The following is a 19,174-nucleotide window of genomic DNA, read 5'->3' as shown; positions in this document are numbered from 1 at the left end:
TCTTTTTTTTGTTATCATTAATCTACACTTACATGAAGAATATTATGTTTACTAGGCTCTCCCCTATACCAGGTTCCCCCTATAAACCCCTTTACAATCATTGTCCATCTGCATAGCAAAATATTATAGAATCACTACTTGTCTTCTCTGTGTTGTACAGCCCTCCCCTTTCTCTCACCCCCCCATTATGCATGCTAATCTTAATACCCCTCTTCTTCTTCCCCTCCCTTATCCCTACTTACCCACCCATCCTCCCCAGTTCCTTTCCCTTTGGTACCTGTTAGTCCATTCTTTGGTTCTGTGATTCCGCTGCTGTTTTGTTCCTTCAGTTTTTCCTTTGTTCTTACACTCCACAGATAAGTGAAATCATTTGGTATTTCTCTTTCTCTGCTTGGCTTATTTCACTGAGCATAATACTCTACAGCTCCATCCATGTTGCTGCAAATGGTAAGATTTGCCCTCTTCTTATGGCTGAGTGTATATGTACCACATCTTCTTTATCCATTCATCTACCGATGGACATTTAGGTTGCTTCCAATTCTTGACTACTGTAAATAGTGCTGCGATAAACATAGGGGTGCATCTGTCTTTCTCAAGCTTGATTGCTGCGTTCTTACGGTAAATTCCTAGGAGTGGAATTCCTGGGTCAAATGGTAAGTCTGTTTTGAGCATTTTGATGTACCTCCATACTGCTTTCCACAATGGTTGAACTAATTTACATTCCCACCGGGAGTGTAGGAGGGTTCCCCTTTCTCCACAGCCTCACCAACATATGTCGTTATTTGTCTTTTGGATGGCAGCCATCCTTACTGGTGTGAGGTGATACCTCATTGTAGTTTTAATTTGCATTTCTCTGATAATTAGTGATGTGGAGCATCTTTTCATGTGTCTGTTGGCCATCTGTATTTCTTTTTTGGAGAACTGTCTGTTCAGTTCCTCTGCCCATTTTTTAATTGGGTTATTTGTTTTTTGTTTGTTGAGGCGTGTGGGCTCTTTATATATTCTGGACATCAAGCCTATATCAGATCTGTCATTTACAAATATATTCTCCTATACTGTAGGGTTCCTTTTTGCTCTATTGATGGTGTCTTTTGCTGTACAGAAGCTTTTCATCTTAATATACTCCCACTTGTTCATTTTTGCTGTTGTTTTCCTTGCCCACGGAGATATGTTCAAGAAGAGGTCACTCATGTTTATGACTAAGAGGTTTTTGCCTATGTTTTTTTCTAAGAGTTTAATGGTTTCATGACTTACATTCAGGTCTTTGAACCATTTTGCGTTTACTTTTGTGTATGGGGTTAGACAATGGTCCAGTTTCATTCTCCTACATGTAGCTGTCCAGTTTTTCCAGCACCATCTGTTGAAGAGACTGTCATTTCGCCATTGTATGTCCATGGCTCCTTTATCAAATATTAATTGACCATATATGTCTGGGTTAATGTCTGGAGTCTCTAGCCTGTTCCACTGGTCTGTGGCTCTGTTCTTGTGCCAGTACCAAATTGTCTTGATTACTATGGCTTTATTGTAGAGCTTGAAGTTGGGGAGTGAGATCCTCCCTACTTTATTCTTCTTTTTCAGTATTGCTTTGGCTATTCGGGGTCTTTGGTGTTTCCATATGAGTTTTTTAGTTATTTGTTCCAGTTCATTGAAGAATGTTGCTGGTAGTTTGATAGGGATTGCATCAAATCTGTATGTTGCTTTGGGCAGGATGGCCATTTTGATGATATTAATTCTTCCTAGCCATGAGCAATGGATAAGTTTCCATTTGTTAGTGTCCCCTTTAATTTCTCCTAAGAGTGACTTGTAATTTTCAGAGTATAAGTCTTTCACTTCTTTGGTTAGGTTTATTCCTAGTTATTTTATTCTTATTGATGCAATTGTGAATGGAGTTTTTTTCCTGATTTCTCTTTCTGTTGGTTCATTGTTAGTGTATAGGAAAGCTACTGATTTATGTGTGTTAATTTTGTATCCTGCAACTTTGCTGTATTCCGATATCAGTTCTAGTTGTTTTGGGGTGGAGTCTTTAGGGTTTTTTATGTACAATATCATGTCATCTGCAAATAGTGACAGTTTAACTTCTTCTTCACCAATCTGGATTCCTTGTATTTTTTTGTTTTGTCTGATTGCCGTGGCTAGGACCTCCAGTACTATGTTAAATAACAGTGGGGAGAGTGGGCATCCCTGTCTTGTTCCCGATCTTAGAGGAAATGCTTTCAGCTTCTTGCTGTTCAGTATAATGCTGGCTGTGGGTTTATCATATATGGCCTTTATTATGTTGAGGTACTTGCCCTCTATTCCCATTTTGCTGAGAGTTTTTATCATGAGTAGATGTTGAATTTTGTCAAATGCTTTTTCAGCATCTATGGAGATGATCATGTGGTTTTTGTCTTTCTTTTTGTTGATGTGGTGGATGATGTTGATGGATTTTAGAATGTTGTACCAGCCTTGCATCCCTGGGATGAATCCCACTTGGTCATGGTGTACGATCGTTTTGATGTATTTTTGAATTTGGTTTCTTAATATTTTACTAAGTATTTTTGCATCTACGTTCATCAGGGATATTGGTCTGTAGTTTTCTTTTTTGGTGGGGTCTTTCCCTGGTTTTCGTATTAGGGTGATGTTGACTTCATAGAATGAGTTTGGGAGTATTCCCTCCTCTTCTATTTTTTGGAAAACTTTAAGGAGAATGGGTATTATGTCTTCCCTGTATGTCTGATAAAATTCCGAGGTGAATCCATTTGGCCCGGGGGTTTTGTTCTCTGGTAGTTTTTTGACTACCGCTTCAATTTTGTTGCTGGTAATTGGTCTGTTTCGATTTTCTGTTTCTTTCTGGGTCATCTTGGAAGGTTGTATTTTTCTAGGAAGTTGTCCATTTCTCCTAGGTTTCCCAGCTTGTTAGCATATAGGTTTTCATAGTACTCTCTAATAATTCTTTGTATTTCTGTGGTGTCCGTCGTGATTTTTCCTTTCTCGTTTCTGATTCTGTTGATTTCTGTTGACTCTCTTTTCCTCTTAATAAGTCTGGCTAGAGGCTTATCTATTTTGTTTATTTTCTCGAAGAGCCAGCTCTTGGTTTCATTGATTTTTGCTATTGTTTTATTCTTCTCAATTTTATTTATTTCTTCTCTGATCTTTATTATGTCCCTCCTTCTGCTGACCTTAGGCCTCATTTGTTTTTCTTTTTCCAATTTCGATAATTGTGACAGTAGACCATTCATTTGCGATTGTTCTTCCTTCTTTACATATGCCTGGATTGCTATATACTTTCCTCTTAAGACTGCTTTTGCTGTATCCCAAAGTAGTTGGGGCTTAGTGTTGTTGTTGTCGTTTGTTTCCATATATTGCTGTATCTCCATTTTGATTTGGTCATTGATCCATTGATTATTTAGGAGCATGTTGTTAAGCCTCCATGTGTTTGTGAGCCTTTTTGCTTTCTTTGTACAGTTTATTTCTAGTTTTATGCCTTTGTGGTCTGAAAAGTTGGTTGATAGGATTTCAGTCTTTTGGAATTTACTGAGGGTCTTTTTGTGGGATATTGGCTACATTTTATACCTTTCTTTCACTTCATACATATTCAGAATTAATGGTGACACATCTTCCTATGTAGGAAGAGTGGTGTCACTTTTAGTTTCCTATCCCTCAAACAGGGAAGCTTTACATGGCTCCCTAACTCTGAGGGCTTCCTCTCCCAGCCCCAGTGGTTCTTTGTTAGTATGTGGGTCTGTCAAGGAGGAGTGTTTACCTAAGTGCCAGGGTAACCCTGAGGTGGAGTCTGTAGTCATAGTAGTATCTATGAGCTTGCTTTCTGAGGTTTTATTATTAGAAAATATTTTCACTCAGCTGTCCCTTTCTTTCCTGTCCCTTAAATTGGAAAAAAAGGGATACACTCAAGAGTACCATTTCCAGCTTTCCCTGTCTTTGACCCACTGACCAGCCTAGGCTGTTTGCTTCTGATTATTTCTGGGGGAATGTAAGGTTCCTCATCTCTATCCTTGACTTGAAGCCTTGGGCACAAGGCTGAGATCTTAGCACTGGAGTTTCAGGGCTAGGATTCTCCATCATTCTTATATACCTCATTTAACAGCTGGGAAAACTGACACCCAGAGAGAAGAAGTACCTGAGCTTCCACTGACTTTCTCGCCTAGGAACAGCATGATGTAGTGGCAAGAGTAAGCACACTTTCTGAATCTGCAGAATTGGGGTTGGGTCATGGAACTCTAGCTAACTAACTGGATGACCTTAGCTGATCACTTGATCTCTCTGTACCTCAGACTATAAAATGAGAGAAAGAATATCTACCTCTAGGGCTATTGTGAGGTTCAGAAGAGGTAGGGTGAAAGTAGGTAACACAATCTCTGACCTATATATGTGTTCAGTAAACATTAATTCTCCTGAATCCTGGACCACACTGTCCTTTGTCCCCATCTTCACATAATCCCTGGAATATACAGTCCTGTGCCCATCGCTTAGATGTGGTTTGCCTTTTGTTACATGAGTTTTGAGTACACCTTCATCAGTCTCCTCCACTGATAGTAAGCTTCTAGAGAACAGGGGCCAAGTTTGGTTTGTTGACTGACATACACCCCCACATACCTCTGACTTAGCAGAGTTACCATACGGAAGGAGTGCTTTGAAACTCTGCAGAATTGAATTAACTAGGAGTCAGGTGTCTTGGTACTTCTTTTGTGTCTGACTCTATGTAGCAAGGAGAAAAAGTGGTTTCAGGCTCTCTGGGTAACAGACCAAGGAAGCATGTGGTCATAAAGTTTCCAATTGAATCAATAGATTTTAAGGAACTGAGAAGAGAAGAAAAAACAATTTAAGAGAGGGAGTAGATTCTCTTTATTTTCTTCTATTATCATCTCTTTCTTGCCCTCTTTTGTCCCCTTTTACTCATCTGGGAAACAGAAACTTTTACCACCTACTCAGGCTTACTCTTCAGAGACTAAGAGACTAGAGCTGGGGTAAAAGGCTGGGACAGAAAGACGGATTCATAGAGAAAAAAAAGGATAAAGAGAAAGAACAAACTTCATGGCAGCTGATGCCCCTAGGGCCAGAGGGCAACTGGCATGGAGGGACTATAGCAGTCCTCGGTGGTGGGGCTCATTTGACCTCAGGATAAACAAGAGTACCTGTCTTTCCACCTCATGGAGCCTTTCAGGATTCGCAGGACTGCCTCCCTCTATCCCTCCTTCCCATGAAGTCCTTTCTGTCTTCATCCTTCCCCAGTCCACACCCAGCCCTAGGTGCCTCTGGGCAGATGACAGGGCTATCCTTCCTCCCTGGCTGCCTCTCACTATCACATGTCCTTCCCAGGGAAAGGACATCCTAGACAGGAGCTCGGAGCTGATCTACACTGGGGAGATGGCCTGGATCTACCAGCCCTATGGCCGCAACCAACAGCGGGTCTTCTTCCTGTTTGACCACCAGATGGTTCTCTGCAAGAAGGTAACCCCAACCCCTTCTTCCCTGAGAAAGATTGGCACCTCAGGGGCACCAGCCCCTCCCTCTCCATCATCCCCAGCTCCCAATGAAGTGACCATTACAGTAGGCAGGAAAAGACACCAGTGGTTTCTAATTATGTGATCCCTTCTTTAACTTTTGCTGTCCTCTCTATCTCCTTGTCACTTTTCTTTTGAAAAATCTAGATAAGACTCTTTGTTCTCTTCTTGTCCTGTATGGTGGCTGTCTGTACTCCTCTGTGTCTCATTGCCCTGTTTTTTTAGTTATGCCTGTGTTTTATTTTCTTCCTGAGATGATCATATTGGAAATGATTTTGCTGCTTTGGGGGATTTTTCCCCCTATTTTATCCCTTTCATTTTTTTACTGAGGAAGGGAGGAGAGCCCCTTTGCCATTTCCTCAGCCAATCATCCACTAATGTTCTTACAGCCCTGAAGTTGCCCCAGCCCTTTCCCTATATCCTCTGTCCTCAGTTATACTCTGTTGTCATCTATGTCATAACTATCTATGTTGCTTTCACCATATTCTGGGAAAATCAGAACTAAACAGAGTATAATGATGCTGGAGAGAAGACTTCTTTTCAAAGAAGTTTCTGCGTTTTGGCCATTTCTTCTTGCACTGAAGAGCCAGATTTGGAGGATGAGCCATTTGGGACAACTCAGAAATGCAACAGTAGCAACAGAGATGGAGATAGAGCAGAAAGTAGATGTATCCTAGACTCTACTGACCCTTACTAATTTGTCTAACCATAGGTCAGTTTTTTAACTTTAAGTACTTATCTTCCCCAATGTCAAATCAGGCTGATTATAAAATTCATCTCAGGAGGATTTGAGAAATAACCTGAAGTAGTGGAAAACAGTGGGGTGTAGTATTTAGACCATGGATTCTAGGGCCAGACAAGAGGATACCAATTTCCTTTTTCCTATGAGCTGAGTGACACTGGGCAAATTCCATGTGCCTATTATTATCCTCTCTTACAAAATGGTAATCAAAATTGTATGTACATGGAAAGGTGGTTACAAGGGATAAATAAGAATACAATTACAGTGTCTGGCACATAGTAAGTACTTAGTAAATGTTGCCCATTAATACTGTTATTACATATGCAGTGTTACTAATCATTCAGCAAAATTTTTTGGAAGCAGTATACACAGTGGTTCAGCAAGCACAGATTTTAGAACCAGATAGTCTGGACTTAAAACCAAGCTCTGCCATTTAGTAGCTTTTATTCATGGGCAAGTTTCTTAACTTCCCTATATCTAAAGTTCCTCATAAAATGGGGTTTTAATGGTACCTACCTTGTAGGATTATTTAAGTGAATAACTGCAAAGCATTTAGCTGTTGAGGCAAGAATGCACAAAGAAAATGTGATCTATCTATCACATATGTGATACACAATAGAATATTATTCAGCCTTGAAAAAGAAGGAAAGCTTGCTTTTTGTGATAACATGGATGAACCTGGAGGACATTGTGCTAAGTATAATAAAATAGACAAAGACAAATACCATGTCCTTTCACTTATATTTTGAATCTAAAACAGTTTAACTCATAAAGGCAGAGAAGAGAATGGTGGTTACCAGGGGCTGGTGGGGGTGGGGGAAATGGAGAGGTGTTGGTCAAAAGGTAAAAACTTTTAGTTATGCAAGATGAATAAGTTATGGAGGGCTAATATACAGCATGGTGCCCATAGTTAGCAATACTATATTGTTACTTCAAATTTGCTAAAAAAGTAAATCTTAGTATTCTTATCACAAAAAAGCTAACTATGTGAGGGGATGGATATGTTGATTAACTTGATTGTGGTGATCATTTCACCATGCACACATACATCAAAACATCACATTGTATACCTTAAACATATGCAATTTTTACTTGTCAATTACAGCTCAATAAAGCTGGAGAAAAATGCAAAGCATTTAGAATAGTGCCTGGTACATAATATACACTAAGTGTTCACTTTTGCTATTGTTGTTTTTGTTATTAAGTATGTACTATAGATGCTAGAATACAATAATGAGAAAGATAAATCCTGTCCTAGCTCCATGTACCTTCCACAGGATCTGGAGAGAAAGGCAGGATGGTCCAGAGCCCCCTCTAAAGAGGTAGGGAAGACCTTACTAATGAGCAAGTGAGGCAGGCAGCAATCCTGAACAGTTGCATTCCCCAGATTCAGCATCTTCCATTTGTACAAAATGTCCTGCAATGTCTTACTAAAGCTCATGAATACCTAGTGGCGCCAAATTCAAACACCTCTCAGCTCCATTTATATAACAACAAAGACAGAGGTAGGCTCCTTGCTGGAGCCATGGCTAGGGCCAGGACCGGGCACATCCTTATCTGTAGACTTCCAGTGCCCTCATGAAAAAGCACTAGCTCCTTAATATCCTCCAACTCAGATGAGTGGAAGGGAAAAAGAGGAATGCTAGCATCCTATTAGAAGCCACCGCATTTAGGCAGGGAACTTGTGATGACCCAAACAGCATTTATGATGCGCACCTATTTCACCATGACCCTATAAAGGTACTCAGACCACCACCATTAACAAGTGGCATGAGGGTAGCCTGGTTCCAATGGGACCACAGGCAACTATGGCTCAGGAAGGCCTTGTCCCCTTGCCATGACTAAAAGCTGATCTGAGAAACCTCTGAGACTTTGTCAGGTTTCTTCCCCTGGACAGCCCCAGAGTGAGGCAAGACCAGGGAAGGTGCACTGTTGGGCACAGCCTAAATGGGCAGACAAAGCTAAAAGTTGTGAAACAAAATTGATGCAACTCAGCAGTGTGGTGGATTAGTGTCAGTTGTGCAAGAGTCTACTTAGTCCATGTTAGCATTCAGAGAAGGGAAACCACAGTGACTTGATCTGGAGGGTACAGTCAGGGAAGGTTTCCTTGGGGAGGGAGAATGTGTGAACTTGACCTTGAAACCTGGAAGGATCTGAATAGGAGGCCTTGTTGGGGCAGAGTGGAGATATTAGTATGAGCCTAAGTATAGATCTGTAGATAGACCACCCTCACCCCAACTCTGAAAGGTTGTATGGAATTTCCAGGGATAGTGGGGTAGTTATGTAAATTTTAAAATATTCAGTTATCTTTGCTTTGATTTAATTTTAGTCACAATATTTAACTTCCTTTGAAAGCTCAAATGAACCAAAGGAAGCAGTGAGATTTTTAGGTTTATCACAAGGAGTTTTAAATGGCTATGAAACACTGGTCTGGGATCAGGAAAACTTAGCACCGTAGTTATCAGACAAAGGCTGATGCTATGACTTGGAAACTGCTTTGATTTAAGCTTTATACCATTTTCTAAGATAAGGACAACTCTACTAGTTTCATAGTTGAGAAAATGAGGCTCAGAGAGGTTAAATAGTTTGCCCAAGACCACACAGCTAGTAAGTTAAGCAGCCAGGACTCAAACTCAGGGCTTTAGACTAATTCATACTCTTGCCACTGTTCCCTGCTGCTCTGTGGCCTTAGCTACCCTTTCTGGTTGGATTTTCTGAGCAGTGTGTCCATTCTTAATCATTCCTATCTCATCCTTACACTTGCCTTTATGACTAATCTGATGTCTGAAAGCTCACATTCAACCTTCCAGGGAGCCAGAAAGAGTAGGCAAGGGGAGAATTTTAATGGCACAACTCTCTAGCCCTATTCTCCTGCCACAAAGGCAGAATTTTCTCTAGTTCCTTATTATTAAATACCTAAAGAAACAATAGGAGGTTGAGTTGATGCTTTTATTTAAGCTCCAAAATTATGTACATCCTTTCCATTTTTTGAAGGCTGACAATGATTATGCCACACCAACTCAGAGGGGAAGGAAGCTGTAGGCTCAAGTTAGAAATAGAGGGAGGTTGAAGCTGTCAAAGTTCTAGCCAGGTGGGCACCCATCTGTTAGCTGATCCAGACCTGGCTTCCCAGGTATGTGTATTTGTATTATGTATTGTATGGCAGGTTTCAAACCCTTATGAGATCAAACTAGATAATATCAATCTATTTTCCTCAGCTTGTACTGCTTTTGTAGTTAGACTGACAAGGCCCTTTTTTTATGCATATGTCTCACAAAGTGTTCCTGATGATTGTAGAAGTCAGTGAATGGGAGACACCCTATCCTTTGGCCAGGACTGACTGAGCTTGTCCACTTAAGCATGGTAAAAGGAACTCAGGCTCTGAAACAGGCTTGATGCAATATTGACAACTCTGTACAGTTGACCCCTTCCTCTCATGTGAACTTTGTCAGGGGCAGCCAAAAGATCAGAACCCATCTGTACTCACAACATATACAGAATCATTATGGGAGGAAAAAGAACAACATGCTGGTTATTATTTTGCAAAGCAATTTAAAAACACCTCTTTTTTTCCTAGCCTAGGGCTTTGAGGTTGACAGAGCTATGTTGGAAATCCTTAAAGGCAGACTTCCACAGACCTACTGAAAAGCCCTGTTTACCATGCTGTGTGAAGAATTGGAACTGGGAATGTCGCTGACCAAAGACAAATCTTCTGCAGGTAGCCTGCAGCTGAGAAGTGAGACATTTCAGGCAGTTCAGTAGAATGGGAATAGTTTAACAAAACTGTAAAATGTTAATCAATATTAATGAGCATCTGACTGTCAGATTGTCTAGAAGGCCAAATACAAGCAGAGAGGAGAAAGAGCTATCCAGAAAGCGGTCCTTCTACTAGTAGAGGACATCTGTCAGAACAGGGCTCACTGGGGCTCTCCTTGGCCAGATTCTGCCACAACACAAGGGGAAGCTGAGGGCAGTGCTGAGACGAGGGGCACTAAAAGGCCTCTCTGAGAGACCACTACTTATCAAACCTTCCACACAGGCCCACAGGTCATTTCATCTATTCCTCTGCTTTTCTTTTTTTAACTTATGAAACACTTGACATACAAATATATAAAAATAATATGAGCACCCATGTACTTAATATCCAACTTAAGAAATAATTCATTAGAAATATCATCATTCTCCTCTCCCTCTCTGCTCCTTCACTTCTTTTGCCTTCCTTCATCTCCTCTCCCCATTCTCCTCTCTGTAATTTCTTGAATTTGGCACATATTACTATATATGTTTTAATAATTTCATACATATGTAAATACTCCTAAATATTATATGGCATTGTTTCATATGTCTTTAAACCTTATATAAATAGACTAGATATAGATGAGATAAAACTGTATAGAAAAGAAACCAGGATTCCCTAGCCAAGAAGAATAAAGTTCAGCTTCCATTCTACCCACAAAAAAAGAAACGAGGAGAATGATAAGTATGGGATTTAAGATGGATTGCCTTGGCATTGTAACTTTTGTATTATGTGGTGGGTTCACCAAAACTTAATACACTATTAAAAGTAAGTAAGCAAATAAATAGAAAAAATAAGAGCACTGTGTATGGGCTAATGATGAGTGTCTCATGGGCTGAGAGTTAGGATTAATCCAATTCTGTACCCAGTAGCAAAACAATGATAACAACAGATAGGCAATATTCTGTTTGTATCTATCTATAAACACAATAAGATTTGTACAATTTATCCATGTCATGAAGCTTTTTATTCACTTTTACCCCCTTTCTCCTGCCAGACTAGGCCTTCTTCAAAAATCTCCAGTGTGTACTAAGTGTTCAACACTCCGAGATAATCCTTCCTAACCAGGACACTGTGCCCACCCCAGCTACTCTTATCATTCATTCCCCCTCTGATATGCAGGTCTCACTGCCCTGCTTGGATTTCTGAGTACCTCTAGGCAACCAGCCAGCTTATTTCATACCTCTGGAAGGCTTGCAAATATTTTAGAAGAGGAAAGGCCTTTGCACACAGTACTTGTATGGCTTACTGCTTCCTACTTCTCATCAGCAGTCTTACAAACACACACAAGGATGGATGCTGGAGTCTGAAACAGTCTTTGGATGTAAGACAGAGACTTTCTCTAAGAGCGTCTAGTTAACAAACCTGTCAGTGTCATACTGCAAAGCTAACCTGCCCAATTTTAGAACAAATCAACTCCCCATTGATATTCCAAAGCAATGGCAGTGTTAACATCCTGCTGTGCTAAATCTCCTGGTATCCACTCTCTACATACCTCCAACAAAAAGCCTTCTCTTCCTTTCCACTTAGGACCTGATCCGGAGAGATATCCTATACTACAAAGGCCGCATTGACATGGATAAATATGAGGTAGTCAACATTGAAGATGGCAGAGATGATGACTTTAATGTCAGCATGAAGAATGCCTTCAAGCTTCACAACAAGGAAACAGAGGAGATACATTTATTCTTTGCCAAAAAACTGGAGGAAAAAATACGCTGGCTTAGGGCCTTCAGAGAAGAGAGAAAAATGGTACAAGAAGATGAAAAAATAGGTAAGTGACCTGAGAGGAGAAAAAAGAATATGACTATGAAGAACATAGACACTTTGAATTAGTTTTCATTTTTCTTCAGGCATAGGGAAGATTTATGTTACAAACTGACCTAATCTACTTTGGTGGTTCCCTATAATTAGGTTCTCTTTGGTAGATACCAGTAGTTTCCATGAGTCAGGGTTAAGTAAGTGTTATAGGTTAGCCTCCCCTACAGTCTTATTATTCGGTAAGACTATTATACTGAAAGCAAACCTCAGACAAACATTTATTAGCAAACAAACACAAAAGCAGTCTATAAACCTGTTCTATAATCTCAGTGAAGTCCCAGCTCTGTTCTTAGTAATATGACAGCATCTTCTGTAAAAAGGTTAGGCAAGGCAGATTTGGTAATATTAAAGCAACAGGATTCAGCTAACTTTCCACTCAGTGCCTGGTGACAAAATCCTTTGATGAGGGCTAAGACATAGCACCTGTTTTCAATCTTAAGCTTCAAGCATCCTTCTGAAGGGCATAGGGTAGAGCACTCATGGATTTTTTTTTCAAAGGTATCATTGATATATATATATATATATAATCTTATGAAGGTTTCACATGAGCAACATTGTGGTTACAACATTCAACCGTAATATTAAGTCACCCCCGACACCCCATTGCAGTCACTATCCATCAGCGTAGTAAGATGCTAGAGTCAGTACTTGCTTTCTCTGTGCTATACTGCCTTCCCCATGACCCACCTGCATTATGTGTGCTAATCATAATGCCCCTTAATTCTCTTGTCCCTCCCTCCTCACCCACACCACACACCCCCAACCCCTTCCCTTTGGTAACCTCTAGTGCCTTTTGGAGTCTGAGTCTGCTGCTGTTTTGTTCCTTCAGTTTTGCCTTGTTCTTATACTCCACAAAGGAGTGAAATCATTTGGTACTTGTCTTTCTCCTCATGGATTTTTATAACCAGTTCTTGTGAAGGCTGAAGTGCTTGTAAGACATTTATGGACAGTGAACATCTTGAATAGCATTCATTTTACCAATGAAAATTCATTTTTTTATTTTATTTTTTTAATTTTGGTATCATTAATCTACAATTACATGAAGAACATTATGTTTACTAGGCTCCCCCCTTCACCAAGTTCCCCCCACATACCCCCTTCACAGTCACTGTCCGTAAGTGTAGTAAGATGCTGTAAAATCAGTACATTTCTTCTCTGTGTTGTAGAGCCCGCCCTGTACCCCCTCCACAATATACATGCTAACCGTAATGCCCCCTTTATTTTTCCCACCCTTATCCCTCTCTTCCCACCTATCCTTCCCAGCCCCTTTCCTTTTGGTAGGTGTGAGTCCATTCGTGAGTTCTCTGAGTCTGCTGCTGTTTTGTTCCTTCAGTTTTGCTTTGTTCTTATACGCCACAGATGAGTGAAATCATTTGGTACTTGTCTTTCTCCACCTGGCTTACTTCACTGAGCATAATACCCTCTAGCTCCATCCATGTTGTTGCAAATGGTAGGAGTTGTTTTCTTCTTATGGATGAATAATATTCCATTATGTATATGTATCACATCTTCTTTATCCATTCATCTACTGATGGACACTTAGGTTGCTTCCATTTCTTGGCTATTGTAAATAATGCAGCAATAAACATAGGGGTGCATCTGTCTTTTTCAAACTGGAGTGCTGTATTCTTAGGGTAAATTCCTAGAAGTGGAATTCCTGGGTCAAATGGTATTTCTATTTTAAGCATTTTGAAGACCCTCAATACTGCTTTCCACAGTGGTTGAACTAATTTACATTCCCATCAACAGTGTAGAAGGGTTCCCCTTTCTCCACAACCTCGCCAACGTTTGTTGTTGTTTGTCTTTTGGATGGTGGTGATCTATCGTGTCCCGCCACCTAGGGCGACAGCAGGAGAACAATCACCGAAGGCCTGGTTCGTTAGGAATCTTTATTATGGGCGTCCAAGCATCCATCTAGCAAAAGGCAAAAGCAAAAAACAACAACCACAACCACCCCCACTTCCTCCAGGGCAGCAGCTTATATAGCATATCCCAACCAATCAGCTGACTGATCACGCGCCAGGTTCAGTCTTATTGGAAACATGTGAAAAGCATGCTATGAGCACGAGCACGGAAATGGGGACAAGCCAATCATGGAGACTTCCTTATGCGCTGAGCTGTAGGACCAGGAAGGGTGGTGTCTAGGAAGCAGGCGCCATCTTTAGGGCGTTGTCCAGCTAGAGTGGGGCTCAGCCTCGGCCGTAGGCTGGGCCCCCACAGTGATCCTTACTGGTGTGAGGTGATACCTCATTGTGGTTTTATTTTGCATTTCTCTGATGACAAGCGATGTGGACCATCTTTTCATGTGTTTGTTGGCCATCTGAATTTCTTCTTTAGAGAACTGTCTATTCAGCTCCTCTGCCCATTTTTTAATTGGATTATTTGTTTTTTGTTTGTTGAGGTGTGAGAGCTCTTTATATATTTTGGATGTCAACCCTTTATCGGATCTGTCACTTATGAATATATTCTCCCATACTGTAGGGTACCTTTTTGTTCTATTGATGGTATCCTTTGCTGTACAGAAGCTTTTCAGCTTGATACAGTCCCATTTGTTCATTTTTGCTTTTGTTTCCCTTGCCCGGGGAGATATGTTCATGAAGAAGTCACTCATGTTTATGTCCATGAGATTTTTGCCTATGTTGTTTTCTAAGAGTTTTATGGTTTCATGACTTACATTCAGGTCTTTGATCCATTTTGAATTTACTTTTGTGTATTGTGTTAGACAGTGATCCAGTTTCATTCTCTTACATGTAGCTGTCCAGTTTTGCCAGCACCATCTGTTGAAGAGACTGTCATTTCCCCACTGTATGTCCATGGCTCCTTTATCAAATATTAATTGACCATATATGTTTGGGTTAATGTCTGGAGTCTCTAATCTGTTCCACTGGTCTGTGGCTCTGTTCTTGTGCCAATACCAAATTGTCTTGATTACTGTGGCTTTGTAATAGAGCTTGAAGTTGGGGAGCAAGATCCCCCCCCACTTTATTCTTCCTTCTCAGGATTGCTTTGGCTCTTCGGGGTCTTTGGAGGTTCCATTTGAATTTTTGAACTATTTGTTCCAGTTCATTGAAGAATGCTGTTGGTAATTTGATAGGGATTGCATCGAATCTGTATATTGCTTTGGGCAGAATGGCCATTTTGATGATATTAATTCTTCCTAGCCAGGAGCATGGGATGAGTTTCCATTTGTTAGTGTCCTCTTTAATTTCTCTTAAGAGTGTCTTATAGTTTTCAGAGTATAGGTCTTTCATATCCTTGGTTAGGTTTATTCCTATGTTTTTTATTCTTTTTGATGCAATTGTGAATGAAATTGTTTTCCTGATTTCTCTTTCTATTAGTTCATTGTTAGTGTATAGGAAAGCCACAGATTTCTGTGTGTTAATTTTGTATCCTGCAACTTTACTGTATTCCGATATCACTTCTAGTAGTTTTGGAGTGGAGTCTTTAGGGTTTTTTATGTACAATATCATGTCATCTGCAAATAGTGACAGTTTGACTTCTTCTTTACCAACCTGGATTCCTTGTATTTCTTTGTTTTGTCTGATTGCCATGGCTAGGACCTCCAGTACTATGTTGAATAACAGTGGGGAGAGTGGGCATCCCTGTCTTGTTCCCGATCTCAGAGGAAAAGCTTTCAGCCTCTCGCTGTTCAGTATGATGTTAACTGTGGGTTTATCACATATGGACTTTATTATATTGAGGTACTTGCCCTCTATACCTATTTTGCTGAGAGTCTTTATCATGAATGGATGTTGAATTTTGTCGAATGCTTTTTCAGCATCTATGGAGATGATCGTGTGGTTTTTGCCTTTCTTTTTGTTGATGTAGTGGATGATGTTGATGGATTTTAGAATGTTGTACCAGCCTTGCATCCCTGGGATGAATCCCACTTGGTCATGGTGTATGGTCCTTTTAATGTATTTTTGAATTCGGTTTGCTAATATTTTTTGAGTATTTTTGCATCTACATTCATCAGGGATATTGGTCTGTAGTTTTCTTTTTTGGTGGGGTCTTTGCCTGGTTTTGGTATTAGGGTGATGTTGGCTTCATAGAATGAGTTTGGGAGTATTCCCTCCTCTTCTATTTCTTCGAAAACTTTAAGGAGAATGGGTACTATGTCTTCCCTTTATGTCTGGTAAAATTCCAATGTAAATCCATCTGGCCCGGGGGTTTTGTTCTAGGGTAGTTTTTTTTATTACCGCTTCAATTTCATTGCTGGTAATTAGTCTGTTTCGATTTTCTGTTTCTTTCTGGGTCAGCTTGGAAGGTTGTATTTTTCTAGGAAGTTGTCCATTTCTCCTAGGTTTCTCAGCTTGTTAGCATATAGGTTTTCATAGTACTCTCTAATAATTCTTTGTATTTCTGTGGTGTCCGTCGTGATTTTTCCTTTCTCGTTTCTGATTCTGTTGATTTGTGTTGACTCTCTTTTCCTCTTAATAAGTCTGGCTAGAGGCTTATCTATTCTGTTTATTTTCTCGAAGAACCAGCTCTTCGTTTCATTGATTTTTGCTATTGTTTTATTCTTCTCAATTTTATTTATTTCTTCTCTAATCTTTATTATGTCCCTCCTTCTCCTGACTTTAGGCCTTATTTGCTCTTCTTTTTCCAATTTAGATAATTGTGACATTAGACTATTCATTTGGGATTATTCTTCCATCTTTAAATATGCCTGGATTGCTATATACTATCCTCTTAAGACTGCTTTTGCTGCATCCCTCAGAAGTTGGTTCTTTGTGTTGTTGTTGTCATTTGTTTCCATATATTTCTGGATCTCCGTTTTAATTTGGTCATTGATCCATTCATTATTTAGGAGCATGTTGTTAAGCCTCCATGAGTTTATGAGCCTTTTTGCTTTCTTTGTACAATTTATTTCTAGTTTAATACCTTTGTGGTATGAAAAGTTGGTTGTTAGGATTTCAATCTTTTGGAATTTACTGAGGCCCTTTTTGTGGCCTAGTATATGGTCTATTCTGGAGAATATTCCATGTGCACTTGAGAAGAATGTGAATCCTGTTGCTTTTGGATGTAGAATTCTATAGATGTCTATTAGATCCATCTGTTCTCATGTGTTGTTCAGTGCCTCTGTGTCCTTACTTATTTTCTGTCTGGTGGTTCTGTCCTTTGGAGTGAGTGGTGTGTTAAAGTCTCCCCAAATGAATGCATTGCATTCTATTTCCTCCTTTAATTCTGTTAGTATTTGTTTCACATATGTTGGTGCTCCTGTATTGGGTGCATATATGACTATAATGGTTATATCCTCTTGTTGGACTGAGCCCTTTATCATTATATGGTGTCCTTCCTTATCTCTTGTTGCTTTCTTTGTTTTGAAGTCTATTTTGTCTGATACTAGTCTTGCAATGCCTACTTTTTTCTCCCTCTTGTTTGCATGAGATATCTTTTTCCATCCCTTGACTTTTAATCTGTGCATGTCTTTGGGTTTGAGGTGAGTCTTATGTAGGTAGCATATAGATGGGTCTTGCTTTTTTATCCATTCTATTACTCTGTATCTTTTGATTGGTGCATTCAGTCCATTTACATTTAGGGTGATTATTGAAAGATGGGTACTTATTGCCATTGCAGGCTTTAGATTCATGGTTACCAAAGGTTCAAGGTTAGCTTGTTTACTACCTTACTGTCTGACCTCACTCGCTTATTGAGCTGTTATAAACACAGTCTGATGATTATTTCTTTCCCTTATTTTTCCTCCTCCTCCATTCTTCATATGTTGAGTGTTTTCTTCTGTGCTCTTTTTAGGAGTGCTCCCATTTAGAGCAGTCCCTCTAAGATACCCTGTAGAGGTGGTTTGTGGGAGGCAAATTCCCTCAACTTTTGCTTGTCTGGGAATTGTTTAATCCCTCCTTCATATTTAAATGATAATCATGCTGGATACGGTAGCCTTGGTTCAAGGCCCTTCTGTTTCATTGCATTCAATATATCATGCCATTCTCTTCTGGCCTGTAAGGTTTCTATTGAGAAGTCTGATGATAGCCTGATGGGTTTTCCTTTGTAGGTGACCTTTTTACTCTCTCTGGCTGCCTTTAATACTCTGTCCCTGTCCTTGATCTTTGCCATTTTAATTATTATGTGTCTTGGTGTTGACCTCTTTGGATCCCATCTTTTGGGTGTTCTGTGTGCCTCTGTAGTCTGAGCAACTATTTCCTCCCCCACTTTGGGGAAGTTCTCAGCAATTATTTCTTCAGAGACACTTTCTATCCCTTTTTCTCTCTCTTCTTCTTCTAGTTCCCCTATAATGCAGATATTATCCCATTTGTATTGGTCACCCAGTTCTCTTAATATTGTTTCATTCCTGGAGTTCCTTTAATCTTTCTCTGCATCAGCTTCTATGCATCCCTGTTCTCTGGTTTCTATTCCATCAATGGCCTCTTCCATCTTATCCATTCTGCTTATAAATCCTTCCAGAGATTGTTTCATTTCTGTTATGTCCCTCTGGGTGTCATCCCTTAGCTCTTGTATATTTCTCTGCCGCTCTGTAGTATGTTTATGATTTTTATTTTGAATTGTTTGCCAGGGAGACTGGTTAGGTCTGTCTCTGCAGGTCTTCTCTCAGGGGTTGTCTGGACTATTTTGGACTGGACTAAATTTTTCTGCCTTTTCGTGGTGATAGTGGGGGCTGTAGGCGGGTTGCAGGTGTGTTTGCTGGGAGAAGAACATCCTTTCCTGCTTGTTGGATGCTTTGCCCCTCTCTGCTGCCTGTGTCAGTTACCCGCACTCCTGTAGCAGCCACCGGGCTAATCCCCTAAACTGCTGTGGGCAGGGTCTCTGTCAGAACAGCGCAGAGCCCTGCAGGGAGTGGCAGGCATGCCAGGTGCGCTCCTTCGTTATAGCAGCACCCCTGCTGGGCAGCTGTGTGCCAGCAGGAGCCTTTGGATCTGGCCCAGGAGGCTGTGCGTCAGGCTGGCATTCCGGTCGGCTACTGGGAGTGCGGCTGCTCCCTGTGGCTCTGCAGCAGGTGCGTGCAGTCCTCTCCCATGCCCTTCTTGTGCTGCCGCTGTTGGCATGCACGGGCTGCTCCCGGGCCCCTCTGGCGCCACGTCCACCGGCACACACAGGCCGCTCCTGGGCTGCTCAGTCACCGCTGCTGCGGGCTCACATGGACCTCTCTCAGGCTCCTCTGGCGCCTCTGCCACCGGTGTGTGCGGGCCACTCCCGGGCCACTTGGTCGCCACAGCGGCTGGCTCACAGGAGCCCCTCCTGGTCCCTGTCTGGTGCCGCCGGTTCACACAGGCTGCTCCCGGTCCCCTCTGGTGCCGCCACCCCCCGCACATGCTGCCACTCTCCCACTACTGGGCCAGT

At 40.9% G+C, this 19,174-nt stretch overlaps 1 protein-coding gene across 13 annotated transcripts in view; it reads left to right on the top strand.

Moving 5' to 3' along the window:
- The window catches only part of ARHGEF9 (Cdc42 guanine nucleotide exchange factor 9), a 442,967-nt gene that overhangs the window by 387,637 nt on the left and 36,156 nt on the right, over window positions 1-19,174 (top strand). For 11 of the 13 annotated variants that reach the window (XM_073228002.1, XM_073228001.1, XM_073228006.1 and 8 more), the window contains 2 exons: window positions 5,317-5,448; window positions 11,570-11,813. In XM_073228002.1, the coding sequence (XP_073084103.1) occupies window positions 5,317-5,448; window positions 11,570-11,813 (376 nt within the window). The remainder of the gene's footprint in view (window positions 1-5,316; window positions 5,449-11,569; window positions 11,814-19,174) is intronic. The other 2 variants (XM_073228005.1, XM_037002403.2) reach the window with 1 other exon arrangement.

The sequence above is a fragment of the Manis javanica genome, chromosome X, assembly GCF_040802235.1.
Source record: "Manis javanica isolate MJ-LG chromosome X, MJ_LKY, whole genome shotgun sequence".
Lineage (NCBI taxonomy): Eukaryota > Metazoa > Chordata > Mammalia > Pholidota > Manidae > Manis > Manis javanica.
This window is presented reverse-complemented; position numbering and strand designations above follow the sequence as displayed.